The sequence below is a fragment of the Telmatherina bonti genome (assembly GCF_933228915.1).
Source record: "Telmatherina bonti genome assembly, chromosome: 12".
Lineage (NCBI taxonomy): Eukaryota > Metazoa > Chordata > Actinopteri > Atheriniformes > Telmatherinidae > Telmatherina > Telmatherina bonti.
The window spans coordinates 5,628,444-5,644,752 of NC_136610.1; the positions used below are offsets into that span (position 1 = coordinate 5,628,444).

At 44.6% G+C, this 16,309-nt stretch overlaps 1 protein-coding gene across 2 annotated transcripts in view; it reads right to left on the minus strand.

Moving 5' to 3' along the window:
- pcdh10b (protocadherin 10b) overlaps window positions 1-16,097 on the minus strand; it is a gene marked incomplete at its 5' end in the record, with an annotated part of 55,542 nt that extends 39,445 nt beyond the window's left edge. For both annotated transcript variants that reach the window (XM_079250509.1, XM_079250508.1), the window contains 3 exons: window positions 10,310-10,416; window positions 12,621-12,679; window positions 13,584-16,097. In XM_079250509.1, the coding sequence (XP_079106635.1) occupies window positions 10,310-10,416; window positions 12,621-12,679; window positions 13,584-16,097 (2,680 nt within the window). The remainder of the gene's footprint in view (window positions 1-10,309; window positions 10,417-12,620; window positions 12,680-13,583) is intronic.
- Window positions 16,098-16,309: the final 212 nt, after the last annotated feature.

Genomic DNA, 16,309 nt, shown 5'->3' on the forward strand with positions numbered 1-16,309 from the left:
TCAGGAAACATCTGCTGCTTTGGGTTGTCATGAGAGGATCCTGCTCAAATCCAGTTTTTATGACTGTTCGCCCACTACAATAACCAACACACTTTGACTCAAAACTACCTCACACAGTAAATCTGCTCAGATCTGCACTTTAAACACGAAACACTGAAGACCTTTCATATTTCCTCCCATCTGAACCAGCTGGTTAAACACATCAACCGGGTGTATAAACACGCTGGCAGTTCATAAAAAACACAGACTGAAAAAAACCTTCGGTTCATTAAACCGGCGCTCTGAGTCTCCTGACATTACAGTACGATGGAGGCAGGCAGCCGTGATGCAACCTGGAGCAGCAGAGATGAAGGTCAGGAGCCGTGGAACGAGCTTCACAAGGAGCCTGGACGAAGTGGGACGTCACAAAGACAAAGATCCGCCGGGCTAACGGATTAAACTGTTTTTCCTTCAAAAACTTCCCAAGAAAGTCTTCCAGCCGAAGCGGAAAGGCCGGAAGCTAACAGCTCCAGTCTACAACATGTTACAGTTCTTTACAGTAAACCAGGACAGGATCAACTAGTGGAAACTTCAGGTTCGTCCTGCAGCAGAGGCGATTCCTGCTCTGACTGCTGGGGGCGGGGCTTACGCAGCCGCCGCCGCGGCTCACTGAGAACAGTAAACTGTACGTTTCATGTTACTCAGTAAAAGTCTCCGATACAACCAGAAAAAGTCGCTGGATTAATGATATTCCCTTTTCATTTAAATATAAACATGAGAGGGGTTGGAAAGTTAGCTAAACAATGCGCTAAAGTTGCTACATTACTCACTGTGCGTTCATCTGTGTCATTGATGTGCCAGGAAATCGTGCACTGACACGCGTTCCACGTTCTGCGACTGAATGCCATCATTTTCTGGAAATAATTCATCATAGTTAAAATCCCACCAGTAAATTCACCAAACGTACAAATTTCCCACGTACAGGTGGTAAAATCGAATAAAAAAATTTAATATTGGGATTTTTTTGCTTCACAATTTCAAAATAAATTTTTTTGTTAAAAAAAATCGATTTTTTTTCAAATAATTATAAGTAATCCAATATAAAATGTTGGTCATTTTTATTGTTTTTATTTATTTACTTGTGTTCCTGAGCATCAGAGCAGCAGAATAATCATCTGGCTACTGTGTTGTTTTTTCTTCATTGAAAAGACATGCAAAAAAATAAAGTGTCATACATTTATTATCAACAGATATTAGCAATATCTAAGAATTGTGATAATCGCAATTTAAATCGGAATCAATTCGAGTCAGGACAAAAGCATATCGTCACAGCCCTACAAACTGAGGCCACAAAAAGAAAGAAAAGACAAAAGAAATAAAAGAAAGAAAGAAAAAATAAAAGAAAGAAAAGAAAGAGCAGATAAAAGAAATAAGACAAAAAGATAAAACAAAAGTAAGGAAAAGAAAGAACAAATAAAAGAAAGAAAGAAAAAATGAAAGAAAGAAAAAGGAACAGAAAAAAGAAATAAATAAAAAGGAAGATGAAGTGAAAGAAAAGAAAAGAAAGAACGGAAAAAAGGAAAGAAAAGAGAAAGAAAAGCAAAAGAGGAAAAGAAAAAAGATCAGAAAAAATAAATAAAACAAAGACAGAAAAGAAAGAAAAGAAAAAGAAAGGAAAAAGAAAAGAAAGAACAGAAAAGTAGAAAAGAGAAGAAAAGAAAAGGAAAGAAAGGAGGCAAGCTTGGGCCCTGTGGTGGGCCCTGTTCTGGCCCCCGGGCCGTATGTTTGGCAACCTTGGTTTCATTCTTACTGACTTTCTCGTTTTTTTCTGTTCCAGGTTTTTATCATCAGTCTGTAAAGGAAGAACATTGCAGCATGACCTCCGTGTTTAAACGGTGAAAAACTGTTTCATAAACGGGTTTATTTTTATCCCAGAAGGTTTTTATTCGCAGCAGATCGGAGCCGTTCTGCTTCCTGACTGTTTGGGGGAGAAAAGTTCTTCATGACAGACACTGGAAGGCTCCACGCGATGCTGGAGTCTTTCCTTCAGACTCACATCGTGGTTATGAGCTGCATTCAGCGGCCGAGCCGATCTTCCCTCTCTCCCCTCTTCAAAGCCGGAGGTCCATGACAAGCCGGCTCCAGGTGCACGTGAAACCGGTCTGGGCGTCAGCTTTCATGTGGGCCGGTTATTGTTCCTTGTGACGGTTTCTGCTCTTTAGCAGGACAAAGACGCTGCTCTGCCACTGCAGCTATTTAGGCTGACCACAAGCCTGGAGCTAAAGTGTGTTTTCATTGGCCCATATGTTTTATCGCCGTGGGGGCTCCATCCTAATTCATGTTTCTGAAGCCCAAATCCTCTTGTTGTGTGTCTGAGTCGCTAAAATCTGAACTGTCCAGCTACTGCTATCTGCAGCTAATCCCTCTGAATACAGACCGATTAGACTAAGACTGCTGCCATCCCAGTAAGCAAAGTGTGTGAGTGTGTGTGTGTGTGTTTGGTTCTGCATGTCTGTAGGGGTCAGCAAAGGGGGAATTTGCTTTGTTACAAAGAAGATTAATTTGGCTTGCTGTCGCGAACAGCTTGGAAAAGTGCCCCGTCTCCTACAGAGAGGGTTTCTTATTAAATATTAACCAACACGCCATAAATACACCATCACATTACAATTTAATATGCTCCCTTACAGCCGAGGCAACGGCTTCTCCTGCAGCTCCACCGTGGGTGGGGGGACCGGAGGGTCACCAGATGCTGACCGGTCACTGCATCTGCATACGCAGCCGTACAGTAAGTTGTAGACTGTCTGTGGGGGTGTGGAATGGCAGGTGGGGGGGTAACAATCCACTGATCTACAGTCGCCGCTTCAGTCAGCTCACGGCAAGGAAAATGCTGATGTTTGCACATAAAGTCAGACTGCGCAGTAAAATAGTTTTTATCCTGCTTTTTATTTTACGCGACAGAAACATTAAAAGCTCGACATCCAGAATGTGATTCAGTCGCTTTCAGTCACAGGAAAGATTTGTATTTAAATGTCTGATTCATGAGGAAGAAAATACATTTCTTATGATTTAATCTGAAACGTCAGCTCTGAAATCGTCTCGTATCGATCAATACATCCTGATCCGCGACGCAGACAATCATTGGATCTATCCACTTAATCCGTACGATATCGCACAGTATCGGCCCGTCATCAGACTTGTGATTTACACCTTTGGAGGTATAGACGTGAGTCTTTTGCAGGTTGAAAACGCTGACTGGAAATGTGGCATTTGAACCCAGATAAGCCTCAGAGAGGTGGGGGCTGGCTCGTCGTTCCAGACACAAACCAGTTTTTTGACATTTTCACAGATCAGATGTTTTTCTGGGACACGAGACGGCCAACTAAATGAGCAGGATAAAAGAAATCAGCTGCAACTCTTAACCTTTTATTTACATTTATATGAAAATAAAATAAAACCATTTTAAAAAGTAAGAAAATAACATTAAAAATGTACATCTAACTAAGAAATTACTAAAGATAAAATATTTTAAGGTAAATACAATTATAATAGTAAATTAAATTAAACTAAATAATTAAAATGAATTACCTGACTTAAAAAAAAAAAAAAAAAAAAAAAAGATCAGAAGTGGTTTGTGGACATCGAGGGGTTAACTTGGTTAAAACAGTGATTCTGAGTCATGTGACCACAGCATTGGACTCAAGCGCCACCTCGAGGACCGGAAATAACCTTCAGATTTACACCTGTGAGTCGCAGAAATGATTATCTGAAGACAAATGAGACACATATGACTGGAAAAGTTCATTGCAATGCAGCCTCCCACCACCTGGGGGCGGTAATGTGTCCGTCCTAACACGCTGCAGCGAGCAGGAGCAGGAGCTAGCCGCTAGCCTGTAGCCGAGAAGCATTCAAAATAAAAACATCCCGACAAAAGTAAAAAATTTGCATATCATTAAGAAAGTTTCACTAAACGGCGGTAACGAGTCGAGCTGACAAGTGTTAGCTAACGCTAAAGTCGTGTCTAAGAGCCGGACATCCAACACCCGGGGAAAGATCAGCTTTTTCTCAAGCAAACAAAAAAAAAGTTCAACATCTGTTAAAAATCCTAAATTGAGTTTGTAAAATTAATTAAATGTTTTCTGGTTAAATAATCTATAAATTCTGTTTATTTGAACCTTATTTGAACCAAACGTTTCTTTCTGAAGTGAATGCTCATTTTTAGTTGTTTTTATTAAATCTGACTTAAAAACCAGATTTTATTCCATTTATTGTTCAGCATCTTGTTATTTTTGCAGGTTTCCATCATGAGGGGGTGTTGGGTTTAGTTACTGAACCCAGTTAAACCAGTACACTGCTAATATCTGAAGGGGCCGCGGCGCCACGTCGAAGTCAAAAAGGTTTAACCACAAACATCCTGTTTTCAGCGGTTTGCTCCAAGCAGACTAAAAACCTCCGTTCAGCTGCAGGGTCAGCACATATAACCAAGGCCCACAAGGATCAAACGGAGGGCAGGGTAACGTCCTCTGACCCTCCTTATTTCTGACACGTCTGCTCATCCTGGCACGGTGTTCTCACAGAACAAACACAGTCCGTATAACAACCTTCGTATGGTCCCTAATATGCAGACGAAGACAAAGTCAATTAGTGATCAGCGAGCCGTAACCACGAGGCAGCGTGACCTGCGAGCCGGCGGAGGAAGACATCATGGCAGCGGGGGTAAATGGGAGTGCAGTGGGGGGTGGAGGAGAGATGAAAGAGGGTCCAGGACTAAATGAGGAGCAGTTGACACCACATAAACGCCGGGGATGTGAAGGAGAACGTGGGGAAAATTCGCTCTGGTCTTTTCCTGCAGTCACTGTTCACAGAAGCGCCTCACAGCGGGGTGGGGGGGGGTTCCCTGCCACAGAAACACTCCCACAGCTTTCAGGGGAGGGGGGTGTCTGTGGTCGAGTGTCTGTCGCGAGCACAGAGGAGGCCGATTGTTTGCCAAGAACACCCCCCCCCGTGGAACTGAGTTTTTTTCCCTGAATGAGTTTTGTGTTAATATCAACACCACAGGGTTTCAGAATGAACACACACTCGTCGAGACAAGACGGGACGAGACGGGACGAGACGAGGGGAGAAATTGTATCAGGGAAATTCCACTTGCAGTGAAGGAAAAGTTAAAATGTCATCATGAAAATAGAATAAAATAATCAGTTGAAAAAAGAAGAAGTCCCTGTATGTTGGGATATAACTGGGTTTGTATGTTAATAAAAGGCAGCAGGTTAAAAGTATCTAAATAACTGCTGCACAGCGACTGCTGGACTGAATGCACATGTTAGTAAAAATAAAATAAATAAAATGTTAAAAGAAAGAAAGTTTCTCAGTTAAAGTCCTGTTTTTATTAAAATTATCCTTTATAAAAAATAAAAAAGAGGATATGTTTAATTTGACAAAATGAGGAAAATCAAATCCACAAATATGGACAAAATAATTATTAAAAATGACAAAAGTCTAAAAAAACAAAACCAAATGCAGCAGGTTTATCAGGCGACGACTGAGAGCAGAAACGTCTGTAGAGAAGCGGCTCCAGCTTCCTGTTTTCTGAGCAGCAGCAGCTTTGCTTCATCCTGACGTCCACGTTGACCGACTGGCCGTAACGTTCATCCGTCTGCTGCGTTCATAAAAACTTCTGTTTTTAAGTAAAGGTTCTGGACGTTTTACAGGATAAAACTAAGGATTTTCTTCCAGGAACAACGTGTTTGATGTGGTGATAAAACTGAAGATGAGTCGTTCGGCTACATGCTGCTATAGATCCAAACCTTCCCGGAGTCTCTCTGATGCCACAAACACAACTTCCCGCCTTCTCTTCTCAACATTTCCGTTTCTATTGGGTCCCATCATGTGTTTATTTCACAACAAACTCTAAAGCCCACATGAACCAGCTGATCAGGAATAAAATAAAATCATCAGAATTTCTCACATTTAAACTAAACATGCAGGAGTGTTTTCATCTCATCTAAAAGTGTTTAAGTCGGCCTGCAGGATGGATTTAGTTTCATCTTCATCTCACACGTTCATCCGGACGCGAGATCACGCGTGCATGAGAGCACGTTGATGTATGCGCGGCAGCCTGAATAAATCTGACTAATGAGCGGCGCTCTGAAAGCAGGATGTTTTATTCACTCCACGCTTTTCCTTTTAACGGCAGGAAACTCCAGGAATCAGTTTTCTGCAGCTTGATGTTGGATGTTCTGAGGAATTCCTGCTTTTCTCTCGCAGTAACGACGATGGCGCGGTGAAACAACGGGGCCGTCACCGAACGGCTCCTACAGCTGCACATGTGTGTCGTGGCACAGAATGTAAACTATTCTTTTGTCTTCGGGCCTTACTGCAGATCCTGTGGTGTCAGTCCCACGCTCTCCACCGCAGACCCAAATACCTCCAGAAAGCCTCTCGGTTCTCACGCCGTCCGTCTGTCCGTCTGTCCGCTTCAGGACTCGCTTACAGAGAAAGTTTTTATCAGAAAAGGACAAAAAGCAGAACGACGGACAAAAAACGGTTTTTATGTTGACGATGTTACAAAGAATGAAGGAGATAAATAACATCATCATCATCATCCTCTTCAATGCTTCATGTCTCGTTACTGTTTCCTGTTTTAGGACGTTGATAAATATAATCACGTTTGTTAAGTAACATTCTTATTATAAGAAATTCTTTTTTTGCTTTTTTCTTCCTGTGAACTCAGGCGGTTTCACGGCGACAATGACGCATCATTCACCGTGTTCCTTCGCCACACAGGTTAAGCTCACATTCATCCCTCTGACTTCAAACACAAGCTGCTGCCGGTGGATTTTCTGATGTTTGCTGAGCTACTGGTCTGACAGATTCCATTACCTCCTGGGAATGGTCTGGAAGGAACGCTGGACATGTGGAGGAATTATGTAACAATATTTTTATGCAACATCGTCGTTCTTACACATCAGAATTTAGTTATGTAAATATGTTGGTGTGTATTTTCCTGCTGAAATCAGTGGGATTTTTCAACCCTGAACAAACTGGTGAAGAAGTCTGGTCTGCTACTGGCCTGGGTCTGGAGGCTGTGGAAGCACTGGGATGCAGAAAGCATCGTCAGCTTCTGCACTGGAGAGGCACCAGATCTGATCCCAACAGCTGATCATCCTCCCACCATGAGCAGTATCACAATACCAGCACATTTTCACACTTCCACATTGGGTCAGAAACGTCTTTCTGCACTGCAAGGCTTTTTCTCCCACGTATTTATAACCGTTCTTCTTCTCTGCATTTCTATCGTACATGTAAATACATCTGAGTGTGTTTTTCTTACTTTATCTCTGTGTTTACTGTGTGTACGATACGATACCCGGTCGTCTGCGACACCGAATCCCCCCCCAGTATATCTGATCTAATAATGGAAGTTTTTAAATCTATATTTGACTATTAATAATATTGCTATTCTAAATCCTAAAACTTTGTCTTGACCATCAGAGAATCTAACAGCGAACAGAAGCTGCATGTAGGATGAATGAGCGGCTCCGAGGTCTTCACTCGCTTTTTCCTCTTAAAACAAGATCTTTAACAGTTAAGAGCAAACGACTCTTTTCTGAATGAGCAGAGAAGAAGAAAAGTCACGATTCAGAGACCTGATTGGCAATGAAAGACTTCACCTGAATTAGAGACGTGGATGACAGTAAATAACAGCCGGTGTAGGAACCGGATCTGCTCCGGGCCTACCGATGACGTCACGAAGCGGGAAGTCTAACCAGACTGTAGTTTATTTCGTAGGATAAACGTTTATAAAGAAATCCATCCTAACCGATCGAACAGAACTTACCACAGTCCGACCTTCACTTCTAAAGCTTCCCGACAGCAGGGAGGCCGCCATTTGGAAGGCATCAAAACATTATACAATTAAAAATAACAGTGTGACTCAATGTTAAAGTTAGCCCTCCTTTTTTAGTTCATATTTTCCATATTTATTCACAGTTTAACCAGTCATACAACAGGGCCAGCTCCACCTGATGGTGTTTTAAACATGTTTGCATTGTCGAGAAGTTGCCATGGTAATAAACCGATTCATCTCCAGATTGAAAGGAGTTTTATTGATACAGCAGAAAAATGTTTAGTTTGACAAAGAAAATGTAAAATAACAGCTAAAATTAGACACCATGAGCATCTTACAGCACTTTTATGGAACGTAGTATCGTCCAACGTCATCGACGGGCGCAGCCGGAGCAGATCTGGTACCTCACCACCACAGATCACTGGGAGTAATCAGATTACTCTCATAAACTGATCTGATGCGTAGACACCTCTTAAAAATAATATTTGAAAAGCCCTCTACGTTGGATTTTCCCATTTATTACTGGATTAGTTTTGGTGTACGTACGTAGTGATGTAAGGTCTGTGCTGTTAGCATTAGCTGCTAACATTGGAGCTAATAAGCTGCTAATCAGACTTTATGTTCATGGTTTTACTTCGTTTCTCCAACTTCCTGCTGCTGCACGACATCACGTTGTTATTTTGTGTTTTGCTCACACTGAGACGGCGTTGAAGCACATTATCACATGTACAGATGTAAAAAGACTAAAAATCGTGTAAACGGCTCTGTGTGCAGCAAGATGGAGGACTGGGCAGAGATTTAGGTGTCTAGATAGTGCCTGATACAGGATATCCGATTTAGTTGTCTAAAAAAACACTTTGGGTCTCTGATAAGTTGTTGCCACTTCCTGATAAGTACCTACAGTACTGGTTCAAACAACTTATAAACTATTCACTATATTTCTGCAATTATACATGTTTTGGTTCATTGTTTGTACCAGTTTGTTTACTTTAGTTCACAGACGATTAAAAATACCTGAATTTGTTTTTTTTTTTAAACTTATACTTTCATAACCTTCTGCTTTCTATCTGCACATATTCTGAGGATATAAACTCATCAAATGACAGCACAGTTGAAATAAATGTGTTTCAGATGCTCCTAAAGAAGGATTCATGTCATCTAAAAGAGTCTGTTGCTTGTGGAAACAACCGTTTCTTTATTTTTAGTCTCTGAGAAATGTTTGTTTATTTGTTCAAGTGTCATTAAAAATCTTGTTATTTTTTTATATTTATGGCATAATTTCCGGACTTTTATCAGTTCTTATCGCTCATTGACTTTTAGGACCTTTTAGCTTCAGTTGCACAGATCAGAGATATGAAGCTTTAGAGGAAAGGACACAGAAATAAGCGTTTATGCCAGGCGGAGCGTTTCTACTGCAGCTTTTAAAGAGTTAATGTTGTAATACGAACAAAATGGCAGAAGAAACCTTCAGTCTCTTGTCTGATTGGAGAGGAAGGTTAATTCAGCTGTATGCGGGATGGCAGATGCGTGTTTATCTCCCATCAGCGTTTATCCAGCACAGATATGATCACACACACACACACTTCCTGAAAGGAAAGCTCGGCATCTTTTCAGCAGCAGAACGCCGTTAATTATCCAAACGATGACTTAATGCAAAAGAAATAATCTGTTTGTTCTGAAGTAAGAAGCTGCAAGTATCAACCACACCAAGGAGACTCAAAGTCAGGCCCAAGTTCTGCAAAACCAGACTGGACCAGACTAAAAGAGTTGGCTCTACTGGTTGCTTCATTACTGGTTTAACTGTGATGAATGGAGATTTAAAACAGCGCCAGAGGTGTTGCTTTGTAAACCAGTCAGAGCCACTGGTGAGACGGGGAAATACCAGGCCAACCACCGCTGCAGGTAAACAGACAGGATGACTGGTTCTATCGAACAAGGCTTAGCACTGGGAGAAGACATGAAACTAGTGTAACCAATTCAGGCTTTACTGTCAGAGCTCAGACTTAAAACAGAAAGAAGGAACTGCGGTGGAGTGATACCGTTAAGCAGGGAGTGAGGAAGAGGAGGAACGCGGTGCGAACTGGAGAGTAGCGGCACCACTGACTGCATTAATGAAGAAATGAATCGCCTGTTTTGTTTGCAACCCATTTGGTCGGCTTCCCAGTGCTCTGCTGCAAGCTCGGCCTCATTAAAAAGCCTGTCACATCTCGTCAGGCGGTCACAGGACTGAGTGGCCAAGTTCACGGGCTGGATGGGGTCCTCATTAACACCGCCACATATTTACCAACAACGGCTGCGCTCCGCTCGCCGCCATCAATAATAAATCATCACATGCCAGAAAAAACTACAACAGTCCGAAAGCAAGACGTTGCCGTCGGGCAAAACCACCCGATCTGGTCTGAATCCAGATCCTGGACAAAAGCACCGCAACAAATCCTCCTCCAGACGCCGCCGATGGGCCCACCAGTAGAAGAAGAAGAGTCTTACCAGAGGAGTGGCCTCGGTTGGTGGCGTCGTGGTCACTGTCTCCTTGCTCGCTGTCTCCATGGCCGCTGTCTTTAGAGCTAACCAGATCTGCTTCCTGAAAGGCCGAACTGGAAGAAATGAACCAAGAAAACCTCCAGTTATCTACTGTCGCTGCAGGATGAGCTTCAGCAGAAAAACCGGACATTTCAACTGAACGCCATAAAGCAAGACGGCAACGCTGTCGCTAAGAGACCGTTCACTATAGCAACCAGAAAGGACTTCATTTGAACGGACCAATCATATCACTGACAGAAAAACCACGTGTTCCACATGTGCATACGTGTAGTTTGAAAACAGTTTCCATGTCATCCACATGTAGAATGTGTATAGTTCACATGCAACTCACATGTGTGAACCACTACAGATTCATATGTTCATGTGTTTTCACATGTGAATCACAGGATTCACATGGCAACCACGTGTTTTACATGTGATTTTCATGGTCTTCCATGTCATGCACATGTGAATCACATGATTCACATGAACGCTACATGTTTTACATGTTGTTTTCATGGTCTTCCATGTCATGCACATGTGAATCACAGGATTCACATGAACGCTACGTGTTTTACATGTGGTTTTCATGGTCTTCCATGTAATGCACATGTGCCAACCACATGGAAACACGTGTTCTTAACATGTGAAGTACATGTGAATGTCGTAAGGGCACATGTGCTTGTACATGTGGACGACGTGGCTTTCCGGTGAGGGCACCAGACAGGAAGTGTCGAGATGAAAAGCGAGTTGGGAAAAAGTGGAAAAATGAACCTAAAATGTTCACATTTCTGCGTTTATTGATTGTTTTTAGTTCATCAGTAAAAAGTTTGATCAGAAAATAAAAGTTCATCTGCAGTAGAACAGAAAACTGGCTTCATTATCCCATCTCGCTTTTCATCGTTTCATTTCATCTTTACTTTTGTTGCCACTTCCTGCTTGTAAATTCTTTTAATGTTTTATAAAACACTATTATGAAATTGTTACGTGCAAATAGACGTTTCTTGTTTCACTAAAGTAATAAAAAGACTGGAAACGTTGGTTCTGGTCCAGTTTAGTCTTTTTAAACATGAAGCTTCCAGTTTGTGTTGAAGGAGACTGATTGATCATATTTCAGTAAATACTATGATCATGATTCAGTACTAATATCTACAAGCAGAGATCATTATTTTACTAAAATACAGAAACAATTATTATAAAAAGTTCAGTAAAACATTTTTACACATCATCATTCAGCAAAACCAAACATTTTTTTTTTTTTTAAATTTTCAATCAGAAAGAAATATTATTTTTCCATAAACATTTTGGTAAATAGCAACTTTTTGTTTTATATAATAAATGTAAATAAATGTATTAAAACTTAGACCTTTTAAAAAATGAAATAAAAAAGAACGAACACACACATATTTAGCATCACTAAAGCAGCTGGAGGCCATTTGGGAAAAGATCTTTAAAATATTCCAGACTTTCTGTCAGAGGGGTTGAGAATATCGATACTCTGATGTCGATACTTCGATATCTGTCAAAACATCAGATTCTGTCCCACATCTTTATGTTCGTACAAAACAACATTTTTTCCATTTCTGACAGTTTTAGAGGATGAGCTTCGCAGCCACACGTGTCACATGACCGCAGCAGCCAATCAGATGTCACGCTTATGATGATGATGATGATGATGATGACGTCTGTCCTGTTATTTCAGCTTGAATGTTGTTCAAACTGTTTCATCAAAAGCTTTTTTTCCTATTTCAATTTTTATTTTTTATAAGCTTTCCTTTTAAAAATATTTTACTGCATTATTCTTTTTTATTGCTTATTTTTATGCTAATAGTTGGTTTTACTTAATAAAACTATTTTTATCTTGATTATTTTTAAGATGATTTTTACTTTAACTAGTTTTCTTCAACCCTGTAAAACCAGATGTGTCACATCTAAAACAGTTTCTGAGACCTTTAGCATCACTTTACTCACTAATCACCTGTTAATAAGAGATTTAAAAAGAAAAAAACATGTTTTCACGCTTTGTTTTAGGTCCAAATAAAGACTTTAGATTAAAAGAAATTGACTTTCCAGTTTTTCTCAGGTCAGCTTTAAAATCGTTAAACTTGACTTTATTATTAATTCATGAGCATTTTCTTTAAACACATATTTATTAGCTTAATTTATTTTTCAGATGTTTCCCTAAAATAAAGTTATGGATGCAGAATAACTCGTGGCATTTAAAGAAAAAAGAGAAGAATGGAGCTGAAAGGAAACCAGAAGCGGCGGCGATGCTCACCTGTTGACGCGTCGCGGCCTGTCGACCAGGTAGCTGAGTTCACTTCGCTGGTGTTTGGTCTGGAAGAGACGGGGGGGGGTCAATGAAGCACGTTGTGTAACATCAAGACAAGAAAAGCAGAAGCAGCAGCAGCCAGCAGACAAACACCATGAATAAGGAAATTCAGCGACACTATCAGACATATGTGGTGAGAAGGAAGTGTCAGGTGGTGTAAATGCCATGGGGGCGGGGGGGGGGGGGGGGGGGGGGGGGGGGGGGGGCTCTGCAGGCCTGCACCCACTCAGGCCGCCACAGCCATGTGACGCATCTGCATTCTTGTCAGCAATACGCTGACCAGTGGGCTTCATGCAAACATTAGTGTGTGGTGGGAGGTGGTTCCTCACAGCCGCCTGGAGGATACGTGGTCCTTCTGATTTCAGTAGGAACGTTTGCTCCTTCAAGGACGAACTTCCCAACCAGAATATCTGCTTCTGGTCGTCTAACTGCAGCTCGACTCACCTCCACCAGATGCTTCTACATATGTAGTTATGCGTGTGTGTGTGTGTGTGTGCGTGAAGGTAGTGTAATCATTTAGACATCAACATGCAGATAAAGTTGAGACTTCTGTGTGAAGCATCAGGCTGAACCTGGTCGTGTGTCCGACTTGTACAAGAATTCCTTCCCTCTGTGGTTTTATCTCTATGGGGACGACGGATGGCGTCCATCTGGGGCGTTTCTCTGGTTTCTCTGGAATGTGTGCAAACATTGTCCCTCCCTTCCAAATAAACTCAAACTATTTACTAAACTTTGTGTATTTTTGTGAAATCATCCAGAAAAGTGTGACGTTGCGTGTTAGTGCACATACAGGATGATCTATCTGGACATCATCTGAACATATCTGTGTATGAAACGGGGCGGGGGGGGTACAGACATGCTGTGGGTCGTATGGAGGGAAGGAATGAGCAGTGGGAGAAGAATTCTTACCTCGCTGGATAAAATGCTGCCGTTTGATATGATGTCGGGCTGCTGGTCTGTGTACCCTGACACTATGGCCCCACACAGGTTGTGGTCGGTGTCTGTGCTCCTAGATGGACTACATGGCTTTAGGAACATGAGGTCGGTTTTGGCGGACTCTGGAGTCAGACATACCTGATAACAAAAGTTCTTGTTTTGGTGGTGGGAGCTGAAGCTCCCAGACTCCTCCACGGGGACCTGAGCTGCGCCACCCCCGCTAACATTAACGGTGCTCTGCACCAGCATGATATCCGACTTGCTGAGCTTTTTCCTGCGGGACCGGCCCTGCCGGGAGCAGCAGGAGCTGCAGCCCAGGCAGCAGTCGCTGCTCAGGCACGTGTAGATGTTCAGCTTCTTGTCCTTCTGGCAGCGCACGGCCAGAACAATCATGACGAGGAGGAAGATGAAGGAGACGGAGCCCAGGGCGATGATGAGGATGAGGGTGAAGTCCAGTGTGCCCTCTTTGGCCTTGCCGGTGCCCGCTTTGACCCCCCCACCGCGGCTGTCGGCCACGCTGTCCACCAGCATCACCAGTACGCTGGTACTGGAGGACAGCGGCGGCTGGCCGTGGTCTCTCACCTCAATCAGGAGGTCGTACAGCTGGTGGGGGTCTCGCTTTGCTGACACCCGCCTGGCTGTCCTCAGCTCCCCCGTCCTCCAGTCCATCCTGAACATCCCGTTCTCGTTCCCCCTCTGGATGCTGTAGGACAACCGTGCGTTCTCTCCATCATCTGCATCCATGGCAACCACGTGGGTCACCAGGTAGCCCGGTTCCGCGGAGCGGGGGAGGGGCGCCTTGGCCGTTCCGTTGTTCCCCAGGGGAGCGAGCACGAGGGGGGGGTTGTCATTCTGGTCCACGATGATGACTTTGACGGTGGCGTTGGAGGAGAGCTGAGGAGAGCCCGCGTCCCGGGCCTGGACCAGGAAGCTGAAGTCCTTCAGCTGCTCGTAGTCAAACGACCGGAGTGCGTAAAGGTAGCCGGTCTCCTCGTTGATGGACACGTACGTTTTGATTGACATGCCCTGGATGTCACACTCTAATATGGAGTAGCTGATGAGCGCGTTCTGGCCGATGTCGGGGTCCAGCGCGGTCACGGCGTGGATGTACGCGCCCGGCACGTTGTTCTCTGTCACGTACACGTCATATATGGACTGCGTGAAGGTGGGCGCGTTGTCGTTCTCATCCGACACCTGGACTCGGATGGACTTACTGGTGGCCAGGGAGGGGGTTCCTTTGTCCCGCGCGACCACCGTGACGGAGTAGAAGCCCGCGTGCTCGCGGTTCAGCAGCCCGTCCGTCACGATGGTGAAATAGTTCCTGAAGGAGGATTTGAGCTTGAACGGAACGTCGCCGAGGATCTCCACGTGGATCTGGCCGTTCTCCTCCGCGTCCCGGTCCGTGACGCTCAGCAGGGCGATCACGGTGCCGGGAGCCGCCGTCTCGCTCACGGACTCCGTGACCGTGCTGAAGGTGATCTCTGGCGCGTTGTCGTTCACGTCGGCCACTTTCACCAGCACTTTGCAGTGAGCTGGGACCGCGTTCGGACCCAGATCCTTGGCCTGGACGAAGATCTGGTACAAGCTGCTCTCCTCGAAGTCCACCTCTCCGCGCACCTCCACGCGCCCGGTGCGCGGGTCGATGCTGAACAGCTCCTTCACGCGGCTGGAGATGTGGTTACTGAAGGAATAAAGTATCTCCCCGTTCAGCCCCTCGTCCAGGTCGGTGGCGTTCAGCTGGATGACCAGCGTGCCCACCGGCGCGTTCTCCGCCAGGCTCACCGTGTACACGGGCTGCTCGAACACCGGGACGTTGTCGTTCGAGTCCAGCACCTTGACCACCAGCAGCGCCGTGCCGGTCCGGGGGGGCTGGCCGCCGTCCACCGCGGTGAGCACGTACCTGTGCGCCGCCTGCTGCTCCCGGTCCAGCGGCTTCTCCAGGACTAGCTCCGCGAACTTGTTCCCGTCCGTCTGGGTCTGGACGTCCAGGTAGAAGAAGTTGTTGGTGGTGATGTCGTACGTGCGTAAAGCGTTGGAGCCAACATCCGGGTCGAAGGCGCTCTCCAGGGGGAAGCGCGTGCCAGGGGTCGCGCTCTCTGAGATCTCCACCGTGATGTCCGTCTCCGGAAAGCTGGGGGGGTTGTCATTAATGTCCACTACCTCGATTTCAACCCGAAACAGCTCCAGCGGGTTCTCCAAGAACACTTCCATGTTGAGCTGGCAGCTCGCGCTCTGCTTGCAGATCTGCTCGCGGTCGATTTTCTCGTTAACGAACAGGACGCCGTTCTCCAGGTTCACCTCCAGGTAGGGAGTCCGAGAGCTGGGCACGACCTGGAAGCGTCGGGAGGCCAGCTTGGTGAGGTCCAGCCCCAGGTCTTCGGCGATGTTCCCCACCAGGGTGCCGTGGTCCGCCTCCTCCGGGACAGAGTAGCGTATCTGAGACAGCACCCCATCCGTAAAGCACAGGATCACCAGAAGCACAATCATCGCCGGGAACACAAGTGCACTTGGGTAAAAATCATGAATCTTACTATCCTCTGTTGGTGAATAAAATGTCAGCATCCATCCTCCATGTCAGGCCAGAGGTTAAACTCTCCAAATGCGTAAAAGTGTCCCAGAGCAGGAGATCAGCCCTCTGCCACTAACACACACACATCTTTCTCTGGGAACCGACTTTTAACGACACCAGGAGCTCTTTT